This window comes from Parasteatoda tepidariorum, chromosome 3, assembly GCF_982258835.1.
Source record: "Parasteatoda tepidariorum strain Cologne lab strain chromosome 3, Ptep-v5.0, whole genome shotgun sequence".
Lineage (NCBI taxonomy): Eukaryota > Metazoa > Arthropoda > Arachnida > Araneae > Theridiidae > Parasteatoda > Parasteatoda tepidariorum.
The window spans coordinates 23,300,525-23,324,749 of record NC_141757.1 but is presented as its reverse complement, the minus strand read 5'-3'; the positions used below and the strand labels follow the sequence as shown (position 1 = coordinate 23,324,749).

The 24,225-nt window shown below is 32.9% G+C and overlaps 1 protein-coding gene across 2 annotated transcripts in view; it reads right to left on the bottom strand.

Annotated features, from left to right (window-relative positions):
* LOC107438276 (uncharacterized) overlaps positions 1 to 24,225 on the bottom strand; it is a 79,084-nt gene that overhangs the window by 36,426 nt on the left and 18,433 nt on the right. Inside the window, exons 2-3 of one of the 2 annotated variants that reach the window (XM_043049694.3) lie at positions 16,748 to 16,878; positions 2,800 to 3,006 (exon numbers count right to left, since the gene is read on the bottom strand). In XM_043049694.3, coding sequence (XP_042905628.2) covers positions 2,800 to 2,977 — 178 coding nt within the window. In that variant the 5' untranslated portion in view covers positions 2,978 to 3,006; positions 16,748 to 16,878. Of the gene's footprint in view, positions 1 to 2,799; positions 3,007 to 6,907; positions 7,014 to 16,747; positions 16,879 to 24,225 lie in introns of those variants that run through there. The other variant, XM_087158953.1, reaches the window with a different exon arrangement.

Sequence of the window (24,225 nt, the reverse complement as noted above, 5' to 3'; positions counted from 1 at the left end):
CTGGACTCACGTTTGTGTGAACGGGGGTTCGAATCCAGCCGGCTGAAAACTCTCCGTGTAGTAAATGGTGACTGGTGCACGTTAAATCTGTCGGAGCACTAATGCTCTATGTTCCCATTACAAATTAATACCTTTGGGGGTGCAGAATTGGAGATTGATCGGTCTCTGGTTCAGGTCAAAATTACGATCTGTGGATGAATGAATGGATGTATGAATGGGTTCGCCCTATAAACGTGTGTGGCAGAAATCGACTTCTTGGCCATAGAGGGCGCCACTGGAAAACAAGAGCAATCGCACCCATTCTGCATTAAATGTCTGAAGACGACAACAACAACAACAGAAGATCATAAACTTTTACTAAACTGAGTAAAGTCTCTAGGTAAAAAAAAAAGTGTCTCTTTTCATCGAGTACAAATATCAGAAAATGAAAATCATGAAATATATATTTAATTTCCCAAAACTTAATAAAATAAAATAATTACAAAAAGTGCCAATCTACTACCACACTCTTGTACCTAATATACACGATTAGTTACTAATAAAAATATAATAATAAGTTTACATTCATGTCTTGCAAAGCTAATTATAAAATAGACTAAAATTTCAATACACTATTTGAGATATAAATAACTAAATGCTCGCGATTCTAGAACATTTATGATTTTATCCGTTTACAAATAAATATGTAGTATTTAATACGTAACAAACAATTTAGTGTTTTTTATATTTTATTTATTTACCTAATTTTGTAGTTTTCAACTTTGAGACACGTACAGAGATGCCAACTTGCTCCGGACAGCAAATATATATTTTAAGGTGGTAGTTTATCAGTTGTGATTCTTAGTTCAATAAATTCAATTTAATAGATTTTTATCCACCACCATTTCTAAATAATTCGCAGGTTTATATAATTCACCACTTTATAGTACTTATGTCAAGCTATACCTATTAAAAAGCAAGCAAAAAATAGTCAAATATTTGCAAAATTTACTTTGTAGTTATTTACCGTTTTTTAAATTATTTTGGCGTGTCCGGAGCAGTTGGCATCTCTGCACGTATGAAAAATTTCAGAAATGATAAAATTCTTATAAAAATTAGGCATATATTACGTTATTAATTATTAACCCTTTCGCGCCGACTGTCACAAATACGTGCCAGCATAAAGCTGTATCAACCAGGGTAAAAAGATAAAACTGGTAATCAAAGAAATTCTTTAGCAGTTTATTTGTGGGCGGAGTTATAATTGTTTGATTTATTTAATTCACCATTACTTTGTTCAAAATAAAACTATTTAGTTATGCTTTGAATTAACATTGATTATATATATGATTAAACTAATAGTAATTAAAGTAAAAGCAAAGTAAGTCTGTCAAATTAACAACGACTGCATTTAAGTTACCGTTTTTTATTTAATTGCATCCAGATTCTGATTTTGTATGAATGCTTTTCTTAATCACTCGTCCCCAAGGGGTTAAGAATGGTTAAAAAAAAAGATTTCAATCTCTGAACAATTACTATTGTGATCAAAAAGAACAAAATAATGATAAAAACAATGTAAAATAATCTAGCAATCCAGAATAATCTATTTAATGCTAAAATAATCTATAGTGATGCCATGTTGAAGCTTCAAAGCGGTACTTAACGAAACATTGAGCTACTTTAGATCCAGCTACTTTAGATGCATCTTGATTTTGATGATTTTTATCTCTCCTTCGCTCTTTTGAACCTCAATAGTAATCAATCCTGATCTGGATTGATCACTTATTGAAGTTTAATTAATTATGCACTTTAATTCTTTTGCACTTAAATATTAATTTGAGAATCTTAACATGAATTGTGTTTAAACTTAATTTTTTTAAAAATAGATTGGAGAGTTCGGAACAGACTAATCTTAAAATATATTTTTTAGAATCCTTGTCAAAAATGTGCACAGATAAGGGATGTCCAATTAATACTTCAGCAATGACAAAATAAAAAATATATTCGAAAATTAACAAAGAACTTCTGAGGAAGGCTGTGAACCTGTTAGGGAACAGAGAGAATCTAAAAGATGATTATTAGAAACTACTTCTTCAAGCAATCAAACTGGTTTTGATTTTTTTCTACCGGCCTTTCTAAATTCTAGTTTTTCAGGAACTTTTTCTGTTTTTTCAACACATAAATTCTAATTTGTGACACCTAATATTCAATGTACTTTTTTTAATACTTAATTTTTAGCTAGGATTTTAAAAGTTAATTTCAAGTACCGTGGTTATCCAATATCCTATATATTAAAGGCGGTTACAACGGAACACCTTTCATACTTACTCGATGTTGAGGAAGCTTATTAAACAATAATGCTACATACCAACATCTGCCACCAGACTTCCAGTTTTTCCATCGCATAAATTCTAATTTATGACACCTAATATTCAATGCACTTTTTTTAATACTTCATTTTTAGCTAGCATTTTAAAAGTTAATTTCAAGGACCGTGGTTATCCAATATCCTATACATTAAAGGCGGTTACAACGGAACACCTTTCATACGTACTCGATGTTGAGGAAGCTTATTAAACAATAATGTTACATACCAACATCTGCCACCAGACTTCCAGTTTTTCCATCGCATAAATTCTAATTTATGACACCTAATATTCAATGTACTTTTTTTAATACTTAATTTTTAGCTAGGATTTTAAAAGTTAATTTCAAGTACCGTGGTGATCCAATATCCTATATATTAAAGGTGGTTACAACGGAACACCTTTCATACGTACTCGATGTTGAGGAAGCTTATTAAACAATAATGTTACATACCAACATCTGCCACCAGACTTCCAGGCTCGAGATCAAGTAGAAATTGTTTGACCCTAGGCCATGGTCTGTAGCGTGTGTCCGTAAAGTGGGAGGCAATCTGGTCATAGACATCGTGGACATATGCCTTCTCGAGTGCCAGGGATCTAGCCTGCCTCTCTTCTTGATTGTCCCCCGACATGGCGACCTCCTGCTCACGTCATACCTATTCTATAAACAACAAGAGTCACTATGTTTACAAGAACATCAGTTGAGGAACTTATTTGAATTGTAGGCTACCAACTTCACTTTCGAAAACAAAGTAGTTAACCTCAATTATGCCGCTCATGGGCTGCAATAGTGACACAACTCAAAAAACACGCGTTTTGGACTAAGAGCATGTGTAAATGTGAAAATACACATTCTTTCAGCAGCAATACTAGCACAAGTCATAATTCAACTTGAAGGTAATCTTCGTTTAAGCAAAGTAAAGCATTTCTTATGCATTTTCCTTAGCAATAAAAATTTCAAACCCACTTATCTCAAAACTTAATTTTTTGAATTGTGCCGCTATTGCAGCCCTTGAGCGATGTATTATTAATAGTTTAATTATTAAAAAAATGAATAACTACTTTGAAAACTAATAATCCCTACCAATAATACACTAATTAAAGATAAATCAGATATTTTACTAGTATACAAAATTTTTTAGAGTATTGATCTACATTTGATATATTTTGTTTTTTTTCAAAAACAAAACCATATATTGTATACCATTAGGCAGACCATTTAAAGTATAGTTTCAAGATGGATAGGCAAAGAAATTAGCACTTCAGCTCAGTTGATTTTTCTAATACTTTAGTTTTAAAAAAAAATATTGTAAATGAATAATTTCAGAACACAATATATTAAAAACCTATTTACAGAAGTTAGAAAAAACGTGGAAGTATTTCTATACTAATTATTTGTAAGTAATCTTTCGTTTAGCAGGAAAAAAAATATTTTGGAAGATTTTACATGGTAAAACTATAGACAAAATTTGAAAAGTCATGTTCAGAAATGGTGTCTTTTTTTACCCATGCAAAATTTGGATCGGCCAAAATGAGAAGAACAGATATTAACTTATTTCAAGCTTTAATACCAGCAATCTTGAAATCATAATATAGGATTGCGATATTTGTCTAGGAATGCTTTTAAAATTATAGTGGTATTAACAAAGGAAAAAAAAAGATATTAGCTCATTCTGGTCTATATATATATATATATATATATAATAACAGGGCTACATCATTGCTATCATTGTTGTATTCAGCTTGAGTAATTCAGTCGTAAGCCATAATACGTTATCAAAAGGTTTATTTAAAGGTAGGTTGGTGGTTATAACAGTTCACATCCCCACTCGACAAGGACAAAACTCCGGATGGCTCCGGCAGATGTTTTAGGGAACACGTTAAACAGCAAGAGACATGCGAAAACCATCGGTCTCGCATTAAATACTAACAGAGAATGATGTAATTAGGTTCCAGTCGTACATACCTTATAACTTTACGCATTATGGAAAATCATTTAATGCTTCCTAATATGGAAGGGAAAGAGGACCAAGATTCTAAAAATAACTCCTCCTTTGAAATATAAATCTAATTATAATTCAATGTTATGTTTTCAGCCTTGAAGTCCCAAAATAGAATTTCTACACCTATTCTTTTCCAAAGACATTTAATGAAAACAAAAGAGTTTTAATGTACTGTTGTGATTAATACAAAAGTATTTAGAATCTTTGTATTATATATATATATATATATATATATATATATATATATATATATATATATATATATATATATATATATATATATCATAAAAACCTCCATCTCCCTTATTAACCGACTTACTAAGGATATCTTTTATTTAATTAGTTTTCTAGTAAGTCGAAACTAGAAGCAGGAGGATCAAATATTCTTAAAAGGCCCTAAGGATATACCGGTGTATTGATTCTTTCCATTTTTCCCTTTCCCCAGTAATAAATCCTTCTGCGAGTTTATTGATGTGGTTCTCTAGTTGAAATAGCTGCATGTTACGTCTCAATCAATGCGAGTGATATATCAGCTATAAAGCAAATATATATAATATATACCCATTAGTAATCAGAAGTAGAATTATTTTTTTGAGAGGCAGAGACCAACTCTTTTTTTTTATTTCCTTGAGTCGCATACTGAGAAAAGATTTAGGGTAACTGCATATTAATATGTTATATGGGGTCACCACTCTTAATATATGAAGAGCTTAGTGGAAGAACCAGGTCACTGACATTTAAAAAAAAATTCTGATTTTTTGGGAAAAGTTCTTATTTTCGTGTTAATACATTGTTCACATACATACATAAAAAGTAATACATGCATAGCAGACATGTAATACATACATAAAAAGTTCTTATTTACATTGCTAAATCTATTTTTCCGAAAATACTCAGTGGAAGAACAAGGTTAGTAAGTTGGCAACAAATAGCCACCAAACAACCCTAGAAAATCACTCACTAGGAATCAAACGCTAAAATGCCTGGAGTTAAAATACTTTGGATATATATATATATATATATATATATATATATATATATATATATATATATATATATATATATATATATATATATATATATATATATACAGTCAGACCCTGTTATAGTGAACGTGGTTTAAAGTGAACTCCCGGATATAATGAACGAAATGTTTGCTCCCGCTACATAAAATATATATATATATATATTTGCCAACAATTTAAAAATGTAAAATTAATATCTTGTGGAAAAATTGGCAGCTATTCAGCCTAAGGCAGAGTTTTTTTCAAAGTGTGGTACGCGTACCTCCAGGGGTACGGGAACAGTTTAGCGGGGGTACGCGTTCTTATGCGAAATATCTTGCAACAAACAAAAATTTCAAAAAATTTTATTTAAAAATGAAAGCCATGAAAATTTACGATTATGTATTTTTCTATTGGCTATTTTTTGCAGAGTTAACAGTTACGTTATTAGTGGTATCAACAGCCAGTTGTAATTTTTAACTTTTGTGCAATTTTTTTATAGTAAAAAATACATTCATTTTTTTATTAGTGGTACACAGCGTTATGAAAAATTTAGAAAGGGTACACAAAAGTCATAAGTTTGGGAAACACTGGCCTAAGGCATAGAATAAATTGAGTCTGCAGATTGAAAAGCAATTAATCATACTAGAACGTTATTTCGTAGAAGTGGTCCATGTCAAAGCTTGTTTTATCTGCATTAACCCCTTGGGGACGGGTGATTCATAAAAGCATTTGCACAAAATCAGACTCAGGATGTAATTAAATAAAAAACGATAACTAAAATGTAGTCGTTGCTAATTTTACAGACTTACTTTGCTTTTACTTTAATTATTGTTAGGTTAATCATATATATATAATCAATGTTAGCTCAAAGTATAACTAAACAATTTTATTTCGAACTAAAGTAATGGTGAATTAAATAAATCAAACAATTAACCGTTCACAACAAAACCGTTCACAAAAAAATTGCTAAAGAACTACTTTGGTTACCGGTTTTATCTTTTAACCCTGATTGATACGGTTTAATGCTGGCACGTATTTGTGACAGTCGGCGCGAAAGGGTTAAAGCATGAATAAAAGTAAATTCAGGCACATCAAGAGTAAATCATGAAATTTCAAACACAGATTTTTTTTTCTTTCAAAATGCTAATAAATTATAACAGGATTACGTGCTAGGGATGTAAACCTGTCATAATTTCTTCGCATTTTAATATTTTGAAGAAAAAAAAATCAACGTCTAAGACTTCGTAGTTTACTTTAAGTTTACATGCTTTTTTTTCAAAACTTTTTAAATGCCAATGGAGGTGAAACAGAATTTGTAATGAAAAGTTTCTCCTCGTTATAGTGTCCTCTAAATAAGAATAGCAAAATGCTAAGCTGCTAATAACGGAAAAACAAAAAATGCACGCTATTTTAATTTATTTCCTTGGTATTGTAATGCAATGACATTCGTTTCATTGCAATTACAATTTACAAACAACCGTTTTGCAATAGAAAATAAAAATTAAATTAAATAAATAAATAAAGCACAAGTTGTATTAAAATATAAACTTACTCGAGCTTAAGTATTTAAACGAAAGTTTAGATTTTGTCACATGGAAAATATTATGTCTATTCTTATTGCTTGTTTCATGTTAGCAGGGTTATAAACACGTGTATATGAGCTAATATTCTCGAATATCACATGAACGACGCATGTTATGAGTCATGGCCAACAAGAGAGAAAAATACATAAATAAAAGAAAAAGGTAACTAGAGCTGCCAAAACGTGATAAAACCAAATGAACAATACCCAGATTCTAATTGACTATTCACCTAAGCATAGAGCTCAACTAAATCCCCGTTTGAAACATAATTAAATTCGCAAAGGACTGCACATTTAGAAGACTACACGAAGTCTGAGTAAATAATTTTAAATGGAACCAATGCATTATCTATATAAATCTAAATCTAATGAGGGTGTTGCAGTTTTCCATTGTCGTTGGCGCATTTTTATTGCCCAGAAAATTACATGGTTGGGTTCAGTTTTCTCACATTAATTTTCATATTGGTTTGGTTAAAATATCAGCATAAAATTATATATAATTATATTAGTAGTATTGGTCAGCATAAAGTTCATGTCATAAGGGTATTATTTATTTTCCTGTAAATATTTTTGTATTCCTAATTTAAAGGTATTATCTGTACTGTTATTATTAAGTTTTTTATTTGTTTGTTTTCAAAATTAAGAGTTTAAGAGAATTGATTTTTATTATTATTATCATCATAACGCAATTCTGCGTTACATTTTAAGATAAAGTTATTTAAATCAGTGTATAATCTGATTAACCGTTTAACAATTATTATTTTTTGGGCAAATTACATTAATATACCATTATGAATCACAGTTAAGGAGATATTAAGCAAAAATATTAAATTATAGTTGATAACTAACCAAATTTGTTATTAGGTGTAGTTAAATATTGGGCGTGAACACCAGGATATCCCGAAATTCACACAAGATTCACATTTTGGTAAAAAAAACTCATATTTTTTAATTAAAAATTGTGAATTTGATTTTAATTCATAAAGCATACTACAAAGGGCTAAGGCTTTTTTACCCTAAAGCCTTAACTGTTCTGTTGTATTTTCGTTTCGTTAACAACATTCTATAGTTCAAGGCAAAATCAAACTGAACTAATTAAAAATTTCACAAAATTATTTTTTATTCACCATTTTCAGAAACGTAAGCATCCTTTCCATTGCATTCAGTACTAGCTCTCTTTTTTCTGCGAAAGGTGTACGTGTAAACATGAGTTCGAGATTTGGTAAACATCAAATTTCTCAGTTAATGCTAGTATTTGGATGTCAACATTAAATTCCACCTGGGTGAATGTCGACATTCAATTGCCACTTGGGTAAACGTCCGAATTTTTGTTGTAACCCATTAATTAATATAATTTTTTCGCGCCTGCATTGGAAATTTCGACATATAGCATTGCATGTTTAATATAAAAGTTAGGTTACATTATTTTCCTTTTAATAAGCATTGCATCAGTGTATTCTGAACTTGCTGGTATAAGTGAAAATTATGATATTTAACAAAATTAATTTACTCAACATTCACAATATGCATGATGAATGCCTATATTTGATGATATAAAGTAGAAATAATGAATCTAAATGAATATTTTCGAACGTTTACCAAAACAATTATGCGAATGTCGTTCACCGAGTATGTGAATATCAACATTCACCAAAACAACAAAGCGAATACAGACATTCACCAAATCGACAATGTGAGAATCTATATTCACTGATTATGATTTTCATAGTAAACATCGGCAATAGTTACAAAATTGAACGATTGTAGTTTTGAATGTATTGAATTACATTCAAATAAAAGTTGAAATTTATAAACACAATGAGTGTATATTGAAAGGTAGCACTAACCTGTCAGATATAATAAGCCCTCCATTCTTAGTATACCCCTGAGAGAAGGAAAAGCTTGTTATTGAAGTAAGAGGAATTAGTTTTGGAAGATAAATATCTATGTATTCATTCTTTATACGCTAAAAAAAATATTTCATGAAAAAGTCGTTGTGTTTTTAAAGATTTGTCTAGACTTAGGTAGACAGTAAATGAAGAAAGACAGCTTAAAAAACATTTTGTCTAAAATAAAAAAGCGTAACGCAAATAAAAGGATTATTTTAGCTAGTCTGTCAAGTCTAATACGTGTCACGTGTCAAAGCACTCTATATTTTTTTTAAAGTTTAAATCTTATAAAAAAGCGTAAAATAAGTTGAATCTACATCAGGCATTATTAATTTCTTTTTCTTTTGAAAAGACCTAACTTATACTTATGCTATAAAATTGAATTTGTAAGAATTATAGAATAGAATATTAAATTTAAGGGGGGACAACACAGTAAAATTTAAAAGAAAAATTAGAAAAAAATGTATTGCGTTTTTTGTCAGTTAATACTTTTATGATTATTGTATCAAAATATTGAATTGATTTATGGGAAAAGGGTATAAGTTACAACTGACCGCATTGTTGCATGTATGATCCCTGCATGTATGATCCCGTGAACTTTTTGTCGGCTAAGTTGGTAAATGGATTTTCTCACTCCCATCAAAACATTTAAGTTAAGTACTATCATTTTAACTATTTTATTGAAATAATTTGTCTAAGTTATGTAAAAAAAAATAATTAACAGTACCTTCAATGTACGATAAATAGTTAAAATCGCAACTTATTTAGCTGTAATTTTTTTAAAAAAGGTTGCAAGGGGTTATTGACAGTTACTGTATTATTTGGATTAGGAAAATTAAGACATTAATTAGTAATAAGTAGCCAAAAAATACGCCCAGTAGCCAAAAAATAAGCTCAAAATAAAGATGACCGCAGAATTTTGGCTGGAACTCTAAAAAAATATGAGGCGTCGCATGATGGTAAATAGACAAGTAAAAAGGCTAGACTTGTACTTGACTGCTGAAAAAGATGGAGAAGAAGCATCTTATAGAGCGTCGCATAAGGGTAAATAGACAAGAAAAAAGGCTAGACTTGTACTTGACTGCTGAAAAAGATGGTGAAGAAGCATCTTGTGGAGAGTCGCATGAGGGTAAATAGACAAGAAAAAAGGCTAGACTAGTACTTGACTGCTGAAAAAGATGGAGAAGAAGCATCTTATGGAGAGTCGCATGAGGGTAAATAGACAAGAAAAAAGGCTAGACTAGTACTTGACTGCTGAAAAAGATGGAGAAGAAGCATCTTATGGAGCGTCGCATTAGGGTAAATAGACAAGAAAAAAGGCTAGACTTGTACTTGACTGCTGAAAAAGATGGAGAAGAAGCATCTTATGCAGCGTGGCATTAGGGTAAATAGACAAGAAAAAAGGCTAGACTTGTACTTGACTGCTGAAAAAGATGGAGAAGAAGCATCTTATGGAGCGTCGCATGAGGGTAAATAGACAAGAAAAAAGGCTAGATTTGTACTTGACTGCTGAAAAAGATGGAGAAGAAGCATCTTACAGACCGTCGTATGAGGGTAAATAGACAAGAAAAAAAGGCTAGACTTGTACTTGACTGCTGAAAAAGATGGTGAAGAAGCATCTTACAGACCGTCGTATGAGGGTAAATAGACAAGAAAAAAGGCTAGACTAGTACTTGACTGCTGAAAAAGATGGAGAAGAAGCATCTTATGGAGAGTCGCATGAGGGTAAATAGACAAGAAAAAAGGCTAGACTAGTACTTGACTGCTGAAAAAGATGGAGAAGAAGCATCTTATGGAGCGTCGCATGAGGGTAAATAGACAAGAAAAAAGGCTAGATTTGTACTTGACTGCTGAAAAAGATGGAGAAGAAGCATCTTACAGACCGTCGTATGAGGGTAAATAGACAAGAAAAAAAGGCTAGACTTGTACTTGACTGCTGAAAAAGATGGTGAAGAAGCATCTTACAGACCGTCGTATGAGGGTAAATAGACAAGAAAAAAAGGCTAGACTTGTACTTGACTGCTGAAAAAGATGGTGAAGAAGCATCTTACAGACCGTCGTATGAGGGTAAATAGACAAGAAAAAAGGCTAGACTTGTATTTGACTGCTGAAAAAGATGGTGAAGAAGCATCTTACAGACCGTCGTATGAGGGTAAATAGACAAGAAAAAAAGGCTAGACTTGTACTTGACTGCTGAAAAAGATGGTGAAGAAGCATCTTACAGACCGTCGTATGAGGGTAAATAGACAAGAAAAAAAGGCTAGACTTGTACTTGACTGCTGAAAAAGATGGAGAAGAAGCATCTTACAGACCGTCGTATGAGGGTAAATAGACAAGAAAAAAAGGCTAGACTTGTACTTGACTGCTGAAAAAGATGGTGAAGAAGCATCTTACAGACCGTCGTATGAGGGTAAATAGACAAGAAAAAAGGCTAGACTAGTACTTGACTGCTGAAAAAGATGGAGAAGAAGCATCTTATGGAGAGTCGCATGAGGGTAAATAGACAAGAAAAAAGGCTAGACTAGTACTTGACTGCTGAAAAAGATGGAGAAGAAGCATCTTATGGAGCGTCGCATGAGGGTAAATAGACAAGAAAAAAGGCTAGATTTGTACTTGACTGCTGAAAAAGATGGAGAAGAAGCATCTTACAGACCGTCGTATGAGGGTAAATAGACAAGAAAAAAAGGCTAGACTTGTACTTGACTGCTGAAAAAGATGGTGAAGAAGCATCTTACAGACCGTCGTATGAGGGTAAATAGACAAGAAAAAAGGCTAGACTAGTACTTGACTGCTGAAAAAGATGGAGAAGAAGCATCTTATGGAGAGTCGCATGAGGGTAAATAGACAAGAAAAAAGGCTAGACTAGTACTTGACTGCTGAAAAAGATGGAGAAGAAGCATCTTATGGAGCGTCGCATGAGGGTAAATAGACAAGAAAAAAGGCTAGATTTGTACTTGACTGCTGAAAAAGATGGAGAAGAAGCATCTTACAGACCGTCGTATGAGGGTAAATAGACAAGAAAAAAAGGCTAGACTTGTACTTGACTGCTGAAAAAGATGGTGAAGAAGCATCTTACAGACCGTCGTATGAGGGTAAATAGACAAGAAAAAAAGGCTAGACTTGTACTTGACTGCTGAAAAAGATGGTGAAGAAGCATCTTACAGACCGTCGTATGAGGGTAAATAGACAAGAAAAAAAGGCTAGACTTGTACTTGACTGCTGAAAAAGATGGAGAAGAAGCATCTTACAGACCGTCGTATGAGGGTAAATAGACAAGAAAAAAAGGCTAGACTTGTACTTGACTGCTGAAAAAGATGGTGAAGAAGCATCTTACAGACCGTCGTATGAGGGTAAATAGACAAGAAAAAAGGCTAGACTAGTACTTGACTGCTGAAAAAGATGGAGAAGAAGCATCTTATGGAGAGTCGCATGAGGGTAAATAGACAAGAAAAAAGGCTAGACTAGTACTTGACTGCTGAAAAAGATGGAGAAGAAGCATCTTATGGAGCGTCGCATGAGGGTAAATAGACAAGAAAAAAGGCTAGATTTGTACTTGACTGCTGAAAAAGATGGAGAAGAAGCATCTTACAGACCGTCGTATGAGGGTAAATAGACAAGAAAAAAAGGCTAGACTTGTACTTGACTGCTGAAAAAGATGGTGAAGAAGCATCTTACAGACCGTCGTATGAGGGTAAATAGACAAGAAAAAAAGGCTAGACTTGTACTTGACTGCTGAAAAAGATGGTGAAGAAGCATCTTACAGACCGTCGTATGAGGGTAAATAGACAAGAAAAAAGGCTAGACTAGTACTTGACTGCTGAAAAAGATGGAGAAGAAGCATCTTATGGAGAGTCGCATGAGGGTAAATAGACAAGAAAAAAGGCTAGACTAGTACTTGACTGCTGAAAAAGATGGAGAAGAAGCATCTTATGGAGCGTCGCATGAGGGTAAATAGACAAGAAAAAAGGCTAGATTTGTACTTGACTGCTGAAAAAGATGGAGAAGAAGCATCTTACAGACCGTCGTATGAGGGTAAATAGACAAGAAAAAAAGGCTAGACTTGTACTTGACTGCTGAAAAAGATGGTGAAGAAGCATCTTACAGACCGTCGTATGAGGGTAAATAGACAAGAAAAAAAGGCTAGACTTGTACTTGACTGCTGAAAAAGATGGTGAAGAAGCATCTTACAGACCGTCGTATGAGGGTAAATAGACAAGAAAAAAAGGCTAGACTTGTACTTGACTGCTGAAAAAGATGGAGAAGAAGCATCTTACAGACCGTCGTATGAGGGTAAATAGACAAGAAAAAAAGGCTAGACTTGTACTTGACTGCTGAAAAAGATGGTGAAGAAGCATCTTACAGACCGTCGTATGAGGGTAAATAGACAAGAAAAAAGGCTAGACTAGTACTTGACTGCTGAAAAAGATGGAGAAGAAGCATCTTATGGAGAGTCGCATGAGGGTAAATAGACAAGAAAAAAGGCTAGACTAGTACTTGACTGCTGAAAAAGATGGAGAAGAAGCATCTTATGGAGCGTCGCATGAGGGTAAATAGACAAGAAAAAAGGCTAGATTTGTACTTGACTGCTGAAAAAGATGGAGAAGAAGCATCTTACAGACCGTCGTATGAGGGTAAATAGACAAGAAAAAAAGGCTAGACTTGTACTTGACTGCTGAAAAAGATGGTGAAGAAGCATCTTACAGACCGTCGTATGAGGGTAAATAGACAAGAAAAAAGGCTAGACTAGTACTTGACTGCTGAAAAAGATGGAGAAGAAGCATCTTATGGAGAGTCGCATGAGGGTAAATAGACAAGAAAAAAGGCTAGACTAGTACTTGACTGCTGAAAAAGATGGAGAAGAAGCATCTTATGGAGCGTCGCATGAGGGTAAATAGACAAGAAAAAAGGCTAGATTTGTACTTGACTGCTGAAAAAGATGGAGAAGAAGCATCTTACAGACCGTCGTATGAGGGTAAATAGACAAGAAAAAAAGGCTAGACTTGTACTTGACTGCTGAAAAAGATGGTGAAGAAGCATCTTACAGACCGTCGTATGAGGGTAAATAGACAAGAAAAAAAGGCTAGACTTGTACTTGACTGCTGAAAAAGATGGTGAAGAAGCATCTTACAGACCGTCGTATGAGGGTAAATAGACAAGAAAAAAAGGCTAGACTTGTACTTGACTGCTGAAAAAGATGGAGAAGAAGCATCTTACAGACCGTCGTATGAGGGTAAATAGACAAGAAAAAAAGGCTAGACTTGTACTTGACTGCTGAAAAAGATGGTGAAGAAGCATCTTACAGACCGTCGTATGAGGGTAAATAGACAAGAAAAAAGGCTAGACTAGTACTTGACTGCTGAAAAAGATGGAGAAGAAGCATCTTATGGAGAGTCGCATGAGGGTAAATAGACAAGAAAAAAGGCTAGACTAGTACTTGACTGCTGAAAAAGATGGAGAAGAAGCATCTTATGGAGCGTCGCATGAGGGTAAATAGACAAGAAAAAAGGCTAGATTTGTACTTGACTGCTGAAAAAGATGGAGAAGAAGCATCTTACAGACCGTCGTATGAGGGTAAATAGACAAGAAAAAAAGGCTAGACTTGTACTTGACTGCTGAAAAAGATGGTGAAGAAGCATCTTACAGACCGTCGTATGAGGGTAAATAGACAAGAAAAAAAGGCTAGACTTGTACTTGACTGCTGAAAAAGATGGTGAAGAAGCATCTTACAGACCGTCGTATGAGGGTAAATAGACAAGAAAAAAGGCTAGACTAGTACTTGACTGCTGAAAAAGATGGAGAAGAAGCATCTTATGGAGAGTCGCATGAGGGTAAATAGACAAGAAAAAAGGCTAGACTAGTACTTGACTGCTGAAAAAGATGGAGAAGAAGCATCTTATGGAGCGTCGCATGAGGGTAAATAGACAAGAAAAAAGGCTAGATTTGTACTTGACTGCTGAAAAAGATGGAGAAGAAGCATCTTACAGACCGTCGTATGAGGGTAAATAGACAAGAAAAAAAGGCTAGACTTGTACTTGACTGCTGAAAAAGATGGTGAAGAAGCATCTTACAGACCGTCGTATGAGGGTAAATAGACAAGAAAAAAAGGCTAGACTTGTACTTGACTGCTGAAAAAGATGGTGAAGAAGCATCTTACAGACCGTCGTATGAGGGTAAATAGACAAGAAAAAAAGGCTAGACTTGTACTTGACTGCTGAAAAAGATGGAGAAGAAGCATCTTACAGACCGTCGTATGAGGGTAAATAGACAAGAAAAAAAGGTTAGACTTGTACTTGACTGCTGAAAAAGATGGTGAAGAAGCATCTTACAGACCGTCGTATGAGGGTAAATAGACAAGAAAAAAGGCTAGACTAGTACTTGACTGCTGAAAAAGATGGAGAAGAAGCATCTTATGGAGAGTCGCATGAGGGTAAATAGACAAGAAAAAAGGCTAGACTAGTACTTGACTGCTGAAAAAGATGGAGAAGAAGCATCTTATGGAGCGTCGCATGAGGGTAAATAGACAAGAAAAAAGGCTAGATTTGTACTTGACTGCTGAAAAAGATGGAGAAGAAGCATCTTACAGACCGTCGTATGAGGGTAAATAGACAAGAAAAAAAGGCTAGACTTGTACTTGACTGCTGAAAAAGATGGTGAAGAAGCATCTTACAGACCGTCGTATGAGGGTAAATAGACAAGAAAAAAGGCTAGACTAGTACTTGACTGCTGAAAAAGATGGAGAAGAAGCATCTTATGGAGAGTCGCATGAGGGTAAATAGACAAGAAAAAAGGCTAGACTAGTACTTGACTGCTGAAAAAGATGGAGAAGAAGCATCTTATGGAGCGTCGCATTAGGGTAAATAGACAAGAAAAAAGGCTAGACTTGTACTTGACTGCTGAAAAAGATGGAGAAGAAGCATCTTATGCAGCGTGGCATTAGGGTAAATAGACAAGAAAAAAGGCTAGACTTGTACTTGACTGCTGAAAAAGATGGAGAAGAAGCATCTTATGGAGCGTCGCATGAGGGTAAATAGACAAGAAAAAAGGCTAGATTTGTACTTGACTGCTGAAAAAGATGGAGAAGAAGCATCTTACAGACCGTCGTATGAGGGTAAATAGACAAGAAAAAAAGGCTAGACTTGTACTTGACTGCTGAAAAAGATGGTGAAGAAGCATCTTACAGACCGTCGTATGAGGGTAAATAGACAAGAAAAAAGGCTAGACTTGTACTTGACTGCTGAAAAAGATGGAGAAGAAGCATCTTGTGGAGCGTCGCATGAGGGTAAATAGACAAGAAAGAAAAAAAGAAGAAAAAAAAGCTAGACTCTGTAGCGTTGAGGTACACAGCCGAGGTTATTTTGCTATTACTGCGCAGTTCAGAATCTTCGTACGTGAACGTGTGTTTTGCTATGGAAAAGTGTAAAATAGAGAGATTTTGCACTTCAAGAAGTATAATGTGCGCTCCCGTACCTAGGCTTTGTGCAACCTCTGTAGAGGACCGAGGTTGTTTTGTGCTAACCTCTCCAATGCTTTATGTAACTTGTACTTACGTGAAAGGTCAGGAGGCTCCCTGAAAATCTAAATGTCTTATTCTTTCACGTTTACGTTAACTTAGAACTTTTTATGTTACTACGACTGCACAACATACGTTTGTGAGCAAGAGGAAATGTAAAATGTCACGAAACTTTTGCTAATGCTCGTTACCATCAATAAACTCGAAATTAACTTTCTTTTCTCCTCCTGAAAATAAAATTTCCTTGAAATTATTCAATAAAAAATTTAGTTTGTAAACTGAAATAGTTAAAAAGTTATCTATTTTGACGATATTGCCTAAAAGTTTACAATCAAAACTCACGAATAAACGATGAAAAATTTCAGTTCGTCATAGTCTTCAATTTTAATATAAACTGAATGTGAAACTCACCTTTCTTATATCCATGTATTTTTAAGAGCCATGGAGTAATCACTTGATTTCTCCCTTCTTCAATTGTTACCAAAGTCATCATTTGCCTCACGCAGACAACTCTCTTCAGTGTTTGAGTTCACATAGATATACTACAAATACATAATAAAGTAAGTAATAAGTTTGTACAACCTACGTCAGTTTTCAAATGAAACAAAACATTTTAGTTATACTTTTGAATAAATCAACAATGATATAAATTTTTTATTAAATTAAAATCTGTACACGTTTTTTTTTATTAAATTAACAATGCAATTTCTTTAATAAATCAACAATTATACAAAAGAAATGACATTAAGTTAACATTTTAAAAAACTTTGAATAAAGTAACAATCTCACATAATTTTTGATTAAAGTAACAATCTTAAATAATCGATGATTAAATGAACAACTAAATACTTTAATACATTTTTTTAACTAAATAAACAATTTTTCAGATAAATTCCCTATTATTTAAATTTTCTTCCCTTTTTTTCTAGACACACGAAAACAAATATGATGTCCTTGATAAATAGTGCGTGTCTTCCCAACTTTACCTCCCCCACAAAAAAAAACTAAAAACAAAAATAAATAAATTAACAAACTAAATGGCTAAACTCCCTGTTCTCCAGTCCTCAGAACTACTTTCGCAGCTCCTTTTAAATTGCTCGCTTCACTCGCTCATTAACCCCTTTACTTGTGCGCTCGAGTTAATTCGAGCGCGCTAATCAGGTCAAACTGTGCTCACTCGAGTAGTGAGATAATTCGAGCGGCGTTGTATGCTGCTATAATTTTTCACACTAGAATATAATCGGGAATTGAAAATAACAATGTGAGAGCTAAGAAAAAAAAAATCGTTTTATTGATATATATCATTTACATAGGATTGTAAGCTATATAACACTTATTTATTTAAGAATGAAATATACAGAGATACCAACTTGCTCCTGCCAACAACTATATATTTTAAAGTGGTAGTTTATCAATTGTGATTCTTGGTTTAATAAATTCAATTTAGTAAATTTTTATCCACCACTATATCTAAATAATTCGTAGGCATCTATAATTCACCACATCACGGAACTAATGCAGAGATGCCAACTGCTCCGGACACGCCAAAATAATTAAAAAAACGGTAAATAAATACAAAGTATATTTTGCAAATATTTGATTATTTTTGCTTACTTTTTAAAAGTTACAGCATGACATAAGTACCATACAGTGGGGAATTATATAAGACTACGAATTACTTAGAAATAGTGGTGGATAAAAATCTACTAAATTGAATTTGTTAAACCAAGAATCACAATTGATAAACTATCACTTTAAAATATATATTTGCTGTCCGGAGTAAGTTGGCATCTCTGCTAATGTCATGCTACATGATATATTTTTTAAAAAGCAAGCAAAAATAGTCAAATATTTGCAAAATTTACTTTTTAGTTATTTATCGTTATTTTTAATTATTTTGGATTTGTCTGGAGCAGTTGGCATCTCTGAATATAACCTTTTTCCACGGAACAAAAGCGCAGTATATCAAAATTGTCCACCAAGAGAAAAGACAATGTTCTTAAATGTGTTTTTTTACATAAAAAAAAGATTTTTTGGGCCGTTTTTTTTCTCAAAAAATATGTGCGTTAAGGGGTTAATTACTTATCTTTTCTAATCTAATTTTGCATGCATGCAAATACCCTTTTTTCCCATGCAAAGTTCGGATTGACCAAAATGAGCAATGGAAGTTAATAAGTTCTTTTTAGCTTTTATGCCAGCAATTTTGAAACCATTCCATAGGATTGCGAAGTTTAGATGTGAATGCTTTTTTTTATTATAGTGGAATAGAGAAAGGAAATTGGCTTTTAGCTTCCTACGTTCATTTTGGTCGACCCAAATTTGATTGGGTAAAAAGGGCATCATTTCTAAAAGTTTCAAGTATGATCTTTCAAATCGTGTCAACAGTCGTGGCAAAGCCTTCCAGAACAATTGCTGCTAAAAGAAATAACGTTTACATAGTGTTAAGTATAGAAGTGATTCCACTATTTTGATCAACCTTTGTTCAGCTTGTACCAGGTTTCGTTGTTCACGCAAGAAACTAATTTTCATTGTGAAAATTTGTAAACATGTACATTTAAGTGTTCATGCTTAAAACTGCTCACTCATTTGATATTTCAGTTCTTTGTTCCCAACACGATAAAGAAATGTAAAAATAAAATGTTTCGATATACATAAGTATTAGAGTTTTTACATAGACAGATCCACATGTTGCAGATTGATTCAGTGGCGAATTGGTGCATAAAATTAAAAAAAAAACATATTTGATAACAAAGAAATTTAATAATTGTAAACAATAAAACAACAATATGATGGTACGATAGTTTTAGGGCTTTCCAATAAGCCCTAAAACTTGCCCCATTGCTTGCAACACAAGTGATACAGAATTATTGTGAGTCCTTAACAATGTTATTATAATTATAAATTCTCTCGCACTTTTGAGATAGTTCATTTCAGATAAATGACAATTAGTTCCATCTTCAACTTTTTTCGTTTATCTACTTGATACATTATAGCAATATTTATGGTCCGGCATTAATGGATTAACGAGGCAACCAACTTTCACTGTCTTTTGAGACAATATATTTTCTTTGTAAAGTTGATTTTAAATTATTTTCCACACACCACCTCATGTATATGATTCATAAGTTTATGAATTGTCATTTTGCTGAAGCTGGCAACTTCTACGATTTTTCAAAGAAGCTTTTATTTAAGGTAAAGTAAAATTGGAATTTACACTATAAATTGTTTTTTTTAAATTTATTTTTTGTCGGCTACTTGAATTAACCAACGATGTGTAGTAAATCTTTAACATGCATGTTTAAATTATTTAAACGTAGTTATAATATATCGTAGTTATAACGATAGTTATAATCATTTAATATCAAAATTATTAAAACAAAAGTCAAGTATGAATTTGGCTAACAAAAGTCAAGTATGAATGCGGAATGTAGTTAATTGCAAAAATGCAATCTTCTGACAAATCCAGAAGAGTTTTGCAGGAAGGCAGCTCTTTTGTGGTGAGGCTTTCAAAATGTTGGCAAAATTATCGAAAATTTAGGAATCTTTAGTCTTTAATTATCTACCACTCTGTGAAATATTTTACAAAAAGTGCAGTAGTTGGCAGCCTTGGCTTAAGAGCTACAATGATTAGCGATGAGAGCTACAATGAGAGCTACATATCGAACTAATGCAAAAACATATAGTGGCTAGTAGGGAGGCCGCACAGACAGGAAAAATTTAAAAAGTGGTGACAAATGTTTCATGAGACTGTTCAAAATTTTAGAGGTTTTTATTTTAATTCATTTTCAAGAAATTTCTTGGACTGTACTAACATAAATATTTAATTTACAAATAATTTTTGGGTTCTCAAGAAGGAAACACGATGTTTTCTTCTAAAACATCCGTGTTTCCTTTATCTTTTAAATTTTTCCAAACTGCAACCACCCTGTTTCGTTATGCATTTTTAGCTATCTTTCTTTTTCTTCTTTTCAATGAAAGTCAAAGTTTCAAACCTAAACAATACTTTCTCTTAAATAACATTTTGTGGCAATCTCTATTGTGTCATTTTTTTATTTCTTAAAGAAATTGAAGAAAAAAAATGGAGAAATTCACCATCTTTTTCTTTAATAAGTCCTTCAATTTTTTTTATCCATCTTGCGTTGCTGTTTGCGAACAAATCTCTTTTCTTTTGGAATCAAATTTCTCAAAGGAATTTAAAAAATGGAATAACATCATTAAAAATACGTTTTTTTAGAAAAGGAAAGCTTTATCGAACGATTTCCTTTTAAAAGAAATTTAGTTAGAACCAGGAAATGTTTATTTATAGAAATTTCCTAATGCAGGAAAAAAATCAATACAATGAAATTAAAAAAAAGATGATACAGTTTGAAGGGAAATAACAAAATAAATCAAAGAGTAATAAAATAAAGAAGAATCACGTACATATACGTACGCCAATTTTTTAAACTGGATCAATGAAATATATGAAACGAAAAATAACATTGGTATTTCCAAAGATCTTCTAGGTAAGCAATTCGGAGCTTCCCATCAATCTAACAATTGTTAGGTAATATATCCTTTGGAAAATGCTGCATCAACCAGAATAAAAAGGTCTTAGGTCTTTCAAATAAAATAACACAATTCGGGAACGAAAATACGAGCAAATTTGTAACAAAAATGATGTTAATAATACATTTTACATTGAAGATTTCTTTTAACATGATTTTATACATGGTTTGAAATTGTATTTTAGCTTCATTTAAACGATACTAAAATTTTAGCACTTTATTATAAGAAATAAGCAACAAATTTTATTTTTGAAAATAAATTTTAGTTTCTCATTCACATATAACATTCACAGTGCTACCAACTGGGCTAACGACATAGATGGGATAGGGGCCCAGCTCCATTATCAAGACAAGACAAGACCAATTCTTTCGTAGAGAGGCTTTTAAAACATTGGCAAAATTACCAAAAAAGTCTAAAAACTTTGGTTTTTAAATTACTACCACTCCATAAAATATTTTGCAAATAGCGTAGTAGCTGGCAGGCCTGGATTTTTATAGGTGGAAAGTATTGCTTATAATATAACCTATATTGCTTATTTTATATAACAGTCGAAATCACGAAAACCACCCAATCACATAGTCGCTTTGGTAAATGTTCAAAACATACACTAGATAAATTATAACAAAATATGCGTCCTAAGGAAGACTTATGCTTTTTTCCATTAATATTTTATTTTCATATTATTTTATTATTTGTATATATATATAATTTGCTTTTCACATTACTACCACTAGTGAAAATTATCCTGGCAGATAATAAAAGTTGGCAGGTATGCAACTATATATTCGAGCTTTTGTTGAATCTTTATAAAGTAAATAAATTAACAATACAAAATAACTTATACAAACAAAGAAACTTTAATTTTGAAATGTACTCGAGATATGAATCAAACAGAACTCACGACGATAAAAATAGATGCAACTTCGTCATAATTAAAAATAATGCGCTAAAAATAAAAGCCTACGAATAAACAAAGAAATTTATCTTGAAAAGATTTGACACAAAAAGAAAGAAAATGATTTAAATAAGAAAGTACTTTCTGGAGTAAAAGAAATCGATACAAAATATGCCATAGTGAAATGGTCGAATGGGAAAATAATCTTTATTCTCATTAAAATCTCTTTCTTGGATGAATATATATTTTGCCTCATTAAAATAACAATCGGCTACAAAAATTCTTTCGATTAGAACTGAGCCATTCAAGAAAATACGCTTAAAGTAATATTGCATTTTGTGTCGTATAAATTGGAAAGGATTTTATTTATAATGTCTATTATGTCTTGCAGAAAAAAACAAAATACAGCAAAAATTAATTTTGTAACAGACATAAAAAATAAACAAACAAAACAATTTTAACTTTAAGTGACTAGGGAACCACCCCCTGCTCGCTATCACCCGCCTAACCTCGAAACTGGTAACGTAGTTCTTTCGTTTTACTCATTCTTTTCTCTGAAGTCTTGTCTCATGTTTCATACCCCAATTTTATAACTTAAAATTCTTTATTTTAGTTGTATATATATATATATATATATATATATATATATATATATATATATATATATATATATATATATATATATATATATATATATATATATATATATATATATATATATATTACGACAGGCACTGAACTTTCGTTCTTCATCTCAGAAGGTGCCGGAAGTGTTGTTCATTTAACGTTACCCAGTGGGCACCTGTGAACTTAAAGTAACGGAGGCGAGCAACATTACCCACGACACACGGCCACAGATACCCGTTCATAGGGTGGGCCACATTCACATATCACACAATAGAGAACAATACACAGAGAGTAACACCCATGACGGAGCGGGATTCGAGCCCGCAACCATTGACTTCACAGTCAGGCACGTTGACCGCTCGGCATTTTTTTTTAAAAAAATTAGATTAACGCCTTCTACCTCGTATCGTTCTCCAATACTCGGAATTACTTGTTCAGTTTTCTCCAAATCGCTTTCCTTGTTTTTTTCCCATCTGTCCAGACTGTTATGGAAAAAAAATTACTGATAGAGCAATACATGATTCATAGTCCTTCATCAATAGTCCCTACTCTAATATGTGTATGAGAAAAATGTATGTGTTAACCACTTAACTTTAAGAATTCTAAAAATTATATAAAAATATTGTAATCACGTTTGTGATTTTCAGCAATGATCCGCCCAATACTTACCTATGCCTCACCTGCCTGGACAACGATACCTCAACATCTACTGAAGAAATTAAACCAATGCCAAAACAAGATCCTTAGAAAAATAACCTGTGCAAGATAAGATGGCTCATCCGGAATACCAATATACATGCAGACCTCAAAATACCAACTCTATCACAGCATATATACAAGCTAAACGCAGATTTTTTTCGATAAAGTCATAGAATGTAAAACAGCAAATTTTAATGAAATCTTTAAATTTGAAAATTATATCAAAGATAAAAACTACAGACCAATAGCTGCACATTTCACCTCCGACGCCTCATATCATAACTATCAAAACAAATAATTTCATCAACCTTTCTGAAAATAACGTTTCCTCATGCTGATACAATTCTGAACAACTCCAAAGTCAAACAAATACAGTTTAGAGCAAGCTGCTCATTTTATTTTTTGATTCCTTTTAGTGATTCAAGCAAAGTGCTTGAAACATTCATAAAAGCAACTCCACTACCTGCTTACCTCAATGCTCAACCAAAACAGTTTTAAAATTCCAGAAGAATGGGATAGGGGTCGCTTCGCGGCCCAGGTGCCCAATGAAATCAAAACACTAGGACTAGGATTTGTGATTTTATTAACTCAAACAGCACTCTAATGTGCTTGGAGTGAAGTGCAAAGGGTTAAAATAGATTATTCTATTTTATATCATTTTAAAACCGTCATTGTGAGCTGCTGACCCAATATTTAGGGTTAAGACTTATAATGTTCAACTCCGTAGCCTTGTAATTTTGAGCCCAATCCAGATGACAAGGGAACTCCTGTATCAAGTATTGGGAGAAATTAGCCTTCGTTGTGGACTTTTTGATGGAACTAACTCCCATTTACGTTACATGGACAGGAAAACCACTAAAACCTCCTATGGTTAGCCTGACCCAAAAGGGACTCCAACCTTTGATCTGTTTACCACTGAGGATATTTCACGTCAGCGCTGTGGTCGATGCAAGTCGGATGCGGATTTGCATCGATCAGCCATCTCTGGGTTTCGAACCCGATTCAACTTATTGGAAGGCGAACCCTCAATTCCCTGAACCACCACGGCTCATAGTTAAAATATTGGAGTGGATATAGAATCCTTTGATCAAAAACTCAACCTCTCCATTTAGTTACGAAA